Source organism: Melozone crissalis, unplaced genomic scaffold, assembly GCF_028551555.1.
Source record: "Melozone crissalis strain CALT ecotype California unplaced genomic scaffold, PUWL_Pcris_2 ptg000322l_1, whole genome shotgun sequence".
In the NCBI taxonomy this organism is placed as follows: domain Eukaryota; kingdom Metazoa; phylum Chordata; class Aves; order Passeriformes; family Passerellidae; genus Melozone; species Melozone crissalis.
This window is the reverse complement of record NW_026536073.1, coordinates 134080-140646: the sequence shown is the minus strand read 5'-3', so window position 1 is coordinate 140646 and position 6567 is coordinate 134080. Positions and strand designations below refer to the sequence as shown.

General features: G+C 65.5%; 1 protein-coding gene across 2 annotated transcripts; it reads right to left on the bottom strand.

The window, feature by feature from the left end:
• Positions 1-6088, bottom strand: AAAS (aladin WD repeat nucleoporin). Of its 2 annotated transcripts, none has more exons than XM_054294726.1 (17): positions 5919-6088; positions 5590-5725; positions 5215-5342; positions 5088-5143; positions 4876-4967; positions 4548-4594; positions 4079-4177; positions 3364-3507; positions 3123-3243; positions 2873-2997; positions 2608-2668; positions 2054-2144; positions 1638-1731; positions 1458-1525; positions 1275-1356; positions 823-907; positions 1-228 (listed from the first exon to the last, which is right to left on the bottom strand). In XM_054294726.1, exons 2-17 carry the CDS (start codon positions 5710-5712, stop codon positions 94-96), a joined length of 1551 nt encoding a protein of 516 aa, XP_054150701.1. In that variant the 5' UTR covers positions 5713-5725; positions 5919-6088; the 3' UTR covers positions 1-93. The 2 variants fall into 2 exon arrangements, with proteins under 2 accessions (XP_054150701.1, XP_054150702.1); XM_054294727.1 differs by lacking the exon at positions 5919-6088 and adding an exon at positions 5871-5903.
• Between the last annotated feature and the right edge of the window lie 479 nt (positions 6089-6567).

The window sequence follows — 6567 nt, the reverse complement described above, 5'->3', positions numbered from 1 at the left end:
CCCTGGGGTGCCTGAGGAGGTTCTGGGATGCCAAAGGAAGCCCTGGGGTGCCCCATGAGGCCCTGAGGTGCCCCAGGAGCCCCTGGGAGGCTCTCAGAGCTCGGAGAAGAGCGGCTGCTCGCGCACACTGCCCAGCACGGGCGCGGGGCTGCGGCGGGGGCTGCCGTGGGGCTCCAGGGCGCTGACGAAGAAGAAGGGGATGTGGGAGATCCTCCCCGAGGACCAGCACTGCAGGGGACAGGGTGGGCAGGGGTCAGCGTCCGAACAGCACAGAAATGGGGAAACCCCTTGGGATGGAGCCCAGCCCATGACCTGACTGCCGGGGAGTTACAGGAACTGATGAGGTTCCCCCTGAGCCTCCCTCTCTCCAGGCTGAGCCCCTTCCCCAGCTCCCTCAGCCCCCCAGAGCTCCAGGCCCGTCCCCAGCTCCATTCCCTTCTCTGGACATGACCCAGATCCCAAAATCCTTCCTAAATTGGGGGGTCCAGACCTGGACACGGCACTCGAGGTGTGGCCAGGGGGAGAAACAATCCCCTGCTCCTGCTGGCCCCACCACCCCTGAGCCCGGCCAGGATCCCACCAGGCTTTTTGGCCACCTGGGCACACCTGGCTCACGTCCAGCACTGCTCCCCCCGGTCCCTCCAGGTCCCTTCCCAGGGACCAGGAAAGGTCCAACCCCTCTGTCCCCAAAACACAGCACCCAACCCTTGGCCTGGTTAAACCTCCTCTCCCCGGAGCCCCCCATGGCTCACCCTGGTCCCAGCCCCCTCCCCAGTGCCACCAGTGTCCCCTGGGACTGGGAGTGCCCCAGGAGGGACTCACCACGGTCAGGAGGGCGCCCTGAGGGAAGCAGGGGTGGAAGGAGATGAGCTGGGGCTGGGCGCCGCGCTCGCCCCGCACGAAGCCGCTGTGGGGTGGGGGAACAGGCAGGGTTATGGGCTGGGAAACAGCACATCCCAGGAACTGGGGGTGATTGGGGTCTGAGGGGAAACAGCACATCCCAGGAACTGGGGGTGATTGGGGTCTGAGGGGAAACAGCACATCCCAGGAACTGGGGGTGATTGGGGTCTGAGGGGAAACAGCACATCCCAGGAACTGGGGGTGTCTGGGGTTCAAGGGGGGATGCACTGGAAAAGGACAACTCAAAGCCAAGGGGGTGAGATGGGGAACCCAATGAACCCAAACCCACCCAAAGCCCCTGTAACAAACCCAAACCCCCTGCAATGAACCCAAACCCACCCAAACCCCCTCCCCAACCCCCCGAGCCCCCTCACCACGGCAGGAGCTCGAAGACGGGGCTGTTGCGGGTGCGGAACACGGCCACGGCCGGCTGGCTGCCCGTGCACTCGGGGTGTCCTGTGGGGGGACAGCAGCACGAGGGCTCTCCCTTGTCCCCCCGTCCCTTCTCCCAGGGCAGCAGCAGCCCCAGGCCAAGCAGGGAACGGGGCAGGACTGACCTCTGATGATCACAGCCAGCCTCTCCCCGGTGGGGTCCCACACCATGGAATGAACCTCTCCTCCGATCCTGCAACAGCACAAGTCTCAAAATTGGGGGCAGAGACCCCCGGGTGTGCCCAGCAGCCAGGGGTGGCTGCCAGGAGGAGCAAGGACCCCCCTGTGCCCTCAGCCAGACCCACCTCTCCTCCCCGTAGAGGGTCTCGAAGGTGGTCTCGGACAGGTCTGCCACGATCGAGGCCGTCTTGGAGCCTCCCACCTGCCCCTGCATCTCCCCTGCACGGGACAAACCCACACTCCATCAGCCCACTGCATTCCCCAGGTGATCATGCATTTATTTCTTTCTCAGAGCAGCTGGGCTGGTGTCCCAGGAGTGGCAGGGATGGAGGACAAGGGACAGCAAACACCAGGACCCCCACGCTGGCTCTGAAATCCCTTCAAGACCCCACAACTGTGACTGAGGAGCAATGTGAGGGATGGAAAAACCTGAATTCCAGAGATTCCGTGCTTGGAGACCCCAACACACTCCCTGTGTGTCCCAGCTCCTCACCCCAAAGCTGTGGGGACATCTGGGAAGCTCCAGGTGGGACAAACTCACCCCGGTACTCGGAGAAGGACAAGGAGTAGATGACGGACTCGCCCAGCACGGTGAAGAGCAGCCGGCTGCCGTCGGGGCTCCAGCACCCTGTCTGGGGACAGTGCCACCCTGTCACCTGCCTGTGGGACACTGCCACCCTGTCATCCCTGTCTGTGGGACAGTGCCACCCTGTCACCCTGTCACCTGTCTGTGGGACCCCTGTCTGGAGTGTCTCAGACTGCAGAAAAGGAGGCTCAGGAGGGACTTTTCACTCCACAAGTCCCTGATGGCAGGGGACAGCCAAGGGACAAGAGGACATGGCCTCAGGCTGTGCCAGGAGAGGTTCAGGTTGGATATTGGGAAGATTTCCACACAACCAGGGAAAATTTCCATAATTTCTTGGGCTGGCTGCCCAAGGCAGGGGTGGAGTCCCCATTCCTTTAAAAGCCCTGTAGATGTGGCACTTGGGGACAGGGGTCAGTGGTGGCCTTGGCAGTGCCAGGGCTTGGCCTGGGTGGTCCCGGAAGGCTTTTCCAGCCTCAGTGATTCCCTGGGAGGGGAATATCCCACCCTACCTGGCAGCGTCCCCTGATGGTGGGCCAGCGCTCACAGGTCCACATCTGGGCCTCCCACACCCTGCAGGGGATGCAGGAGGCTTTAGGGAGCAGAATTCCTGGGAATCTGCCCCAATCCTGCTGCTCTGGGAATCCAGAGTGTCCAACCCTGTCCCTCAGCCACTCCCCACTCTGCCCCCACAGCAGGAACAGGAGCAGGACCAGGGGGGATGTTGGGGATCCAGATTTTCTGGAGTGAGGATGAGGATGGGCATGAGGAGCTCACCGGAACACGGCCGAGGGGGTGGCTGCCAGCACCTTGCTGCCATCGGGGGACCAGGCCAAGTAGGTGACTCCGCCACCCCCAAACCACTGCAGCTGCACACAGGTCTCGGTGGACACGTCCCACACCTGCAGGGGACACGGGGGATGATGGCGACAGCGGGATTAGGGGACACAGAGGGAACATTTCAGGCCCAGGTGGCACTGTGTGTGTCCAGCCCGGGTGTCCCTGGGTGTCCCCAGAGGGTCCTCACCAGCATGGCCGTGTCCACGGGTGACGCCGACAGCAGCCGCTCCCCGCTGGGCGCCCAGGCCAGGCTGGTGACAGGGCTGTGCCCGGGGCAGGACAGCACCTGGGCACAGCCCGACGAGGGCCTGCACAGGACAAGGGAGAAGCCAGCAGGATTTGGGGTTTGCTGGCAGGATGGCAGTGCTGTCCCAAAGCCAGCCCCAGCGGGGTGACAATGGCCGGGAAGGGAAGGCGGGAGCTGTCACCTCGTGGAGAGGGAGGTGGGGTCCAGGTGCCACACGAGCACGCAGCTCTGGCAGGCCACGGCCAGGATGGAGGCACAGAGAGGCTTCCAGGCCATGGCAGCCACGTTCCTCTGCAGGCGGTGCTTCAGCGAGGGCACGGTGGCACTGCGGGGAGGGGACGGGTGACACAGCTGTGGGGCACAGAGCCCTGGTGCAGCCACAGCGTCCCCTGCCAGCCCTGAGCGCAGTGAGGGGGGACAGCAGGGTGGGAGGGGCTGTGCCCTGCCGGGGAGGGGACAGGGATTCCCAGCCAGGTGACACCGGAGCGAGCCAGGTGTCACACACCTGGTGTGACTGAGCCGAGGTGTCCCCAGTCCGGCCAGGGCCCAGCCTGGGGACACCCGGGGGGGCTGCAGGAGCAGCCGGCAGAGTCTTCTCCTGAGCAGGGACTGGCATTCCCTGGGGGAGCAGGGAGACCTGGGGGACAGAGGACACTCAGCCCGTGTCCCCCCAGCTCTGTCACCACCCCCAGGGCTGGGTGACCCCCGGGATGTCCCCAGAGGCACAGAGCAGGCAGGGAAAGGAAAGGCAAAGCTCTTGAGGCTCGGGGCAGAGCGGGGAAGGAGCAGGGGGGCTGAATGAGAGCCCAGGTACGCCAGGTGGGCCAGGAGGCCACGGGCAGCAGCCCCAGGGCAGTGCCAACCCCAGGCTGCCCAAATCCCAGACAAAGTCCCACCTGTTGGAGTTGTAGACACGGATGGAATCGTCCAGAAGAGCCACCGCAAATTTGTTGGTGTGGGGGTGCCAGGCGAAGGCCCTGATGGTGCAGCCGGCCCTGGAGGGGGCACAGGGCAGGGTGAGACCCCCCCCAGCGCCCACTGGGCTGGCAAAGACCCCGCTCAGAGTTCTCAGAGAAATAAAAACTTCCTTGTTGCTGCCCAACAGGACCGTTTTCTTTGAGAAATTCCCCGTTTCTGGGAATTATTCACAGGGCTCTGCTGAGGGGCTGGGGTTGGAACTGGAAGGAATTTTCCAGGCTCTGATCTCCTTTAACCCTGATATCTCTCCACCCAGGCCACACAAAGCAGGGCAGCCAAAGCCAGTGGGGCAATGTTTGCCTTTAATTGCTGAGCCCACCCAAACGGGGCCATCCTGTCCTTGTACTCCCACCCTGGCACGGTGACTTTGGGACACCCAGGACTCACCAGTCCACGGCCTGGGAGAAGGCTGCGATCATGTCCTCACTGGTCAGCTGCAGGGATAGGAGAACACTGAGCTGGCAGCAGGGACCCCCAGTTCCCAGCCCTTTCTCCCTCTCCCCCAGCTGGATCTGGGCCCCTCTTGGAGCACCAAACACCTTCTCAGTGTCCATTTTCCATCAGTGGAGGAAGGAGCGGTGTCTGGAGCTGGGCACCATCAGGAGGAGCATTTTGGGGGGGGGGTTTAGTGGGGAAGGGACCACCCCGCATCCCGAATGGCTGCTCCCCTTGCCCCTGGCTCCCACAGCAGCAGGGATCAGGCGGAATGACTCACGGACAGGTGTGGGAACAGGGATCCGTGCAGCGAGGACAGCCAGCGGCACACGGCCAGCGCATGGCTCGAGCCCGTCCGCAGCCACTGCAGCCCTGGCAAAGGGCAAAGGGACCCTCAGCGTCCCTGCAGCACCAGGGGGACAGGGCAGGGACAGCAGGGCCCGGCCAAAGCATCACAGCGAGACCAGAGACCCCCGGGCAGCCCAAACTCACCCTCCTCCTCGGCGCTGGCCAGCTCCCGGAGCAGCCCGCAGAGCCCGGCATCGCGCCTGCGGCGAGAGCGGGGTCACTGCCCGTCCTGGGGACAGGCCGGGCTCTCTGGGGCCAGCGGGGCACTCACCAGGCGCTGAGGCAGCGCTTCCAGAGGGACTCGCGGTGGTGGATGAAGGGCGGGCGGGCGCTGGGCTCCAGGCGGCCGTGGGCCTTGAGGGGCTCCTTGGGCAGGGTCAGCACGGGCAGGTCGGGAACCTGCAGCACACAGAGACCCCTGAGACCCCCTGAACCCCCGGGAACAAAGGGACAGCGGGCAAACGGCGATGGGAGGAAAGCAGGGGCACGAGGAGCGAAGGAGCAGCCTGAGGGTGCCCGGAGAGACCCCAGCAGAGGGGACAGAGCTGCAGCCACAGCTGAGAGGGACGAATGTGGCAGACCCAAGGCTGGAGGAGGCTGGCACGGCTCTGGAGCGAGGAGGGCTCACCTGGCCCGGGAGTCTCACCTGGCTCTGGAAGGCCAGCGGGAGCTGCTCGCTGAGGCGGCCGCAGACCAGGGCGTTGTTGAGCTCGTACAGGGTGACATCCCCAGGGGGAGGCGGCGGCGGGAACAGCCCCAGGGAGCACATGGCGGCACCGAGCCTGGGGGCGAGACCGGGCCGGGGGGCGAGAGCTGAAACCGCCGCTGCCGTCAGGGTGCGCCGGCTCCAGGCCGGAGACCCTCCTTCGGCCCCTCACCCGCTCACAATCCCCGGTGCCCCCCGGCTTCTCCCCGACTCCCCCTCACCCGCTCCCCGCCCTCAGCCCCCGGCGCCGCCATCTTGGCTCCTCTCACCCCTTCCAGCTCCCGCTTCGCGCCAATCGCCGCCGCGCACCGCCCTCGAGGCTCCGGGCGCGTGTGGGAGGGGAATTAAAAGGGCCGCCGCTCGCGTGGGAAATACGCGGAGTCCTCGCTGAGGGTCAACGCCACGCTCCCCGATTTTCCTCCGCGGAGGAGAGAGAATATCAGCCTCCCCTGCACAGCCGCGCTCCACACGTGACTTAGTGGCTCTTAGTGGTTGTAACGAGGATTGATTAAAATGGGACCACTTATTACTGTCGTTGCCCCTTTAAGAAAGGCGGAGCCTCCCTTGAGGGGCGGGGCGAGGGGCGTGTGCCGTCTGCGGGTCACGTGGTGACCGAGCGGGGCTGCGCTGGGACCGGGACCGGGGACGGGACCGGGACGGGACCGGGACCCCCGGGACATCGCCGTGTCCTCCGGGCACCCCGTGTCCCGCGGGCACCCCGGTCCCGGACCCCTCTTGGGCTCCCGCGGCATCCCGGTGTCCTGCGCTACCGTGTCCCCGGTGCCACCTCCCCCGGTGTCCCCTCTCGCGGGCGCCCGTGTCCGTTCTCCCCGTGTCCCCTGGGTGCCGCTCCCGCCGCGTGCCCCCTTGGCTCGCTCCCAGCCCCTCTCCCGGGGCTCCCGCTTTTCTCGTGTTTAT

Coding starts and splice junctions, on each gene's coding strand:
- AAAS (XM_054294726.1), bottom strand. CDS start 5,712: ATGTGCTCCCTGGGGCTGTTCCCGCCGCCGCCTCCCCCTGGGGATGTC. Junction 2,145..2,607: donor CCATCAGGGGACGCTGCCAG/GTAGGGTGGGAT, acceptor CACTGTCCCCAG/ACAGGGTGCTGGAGCCCCGA. Junction 908..1,274: donor GTCTTCGAGCTCCTGCCGTG/GTGAGGGGGCTC, acceptor CCCACCCCACAG/CGGCTTCGTGCGGGGCGAGC.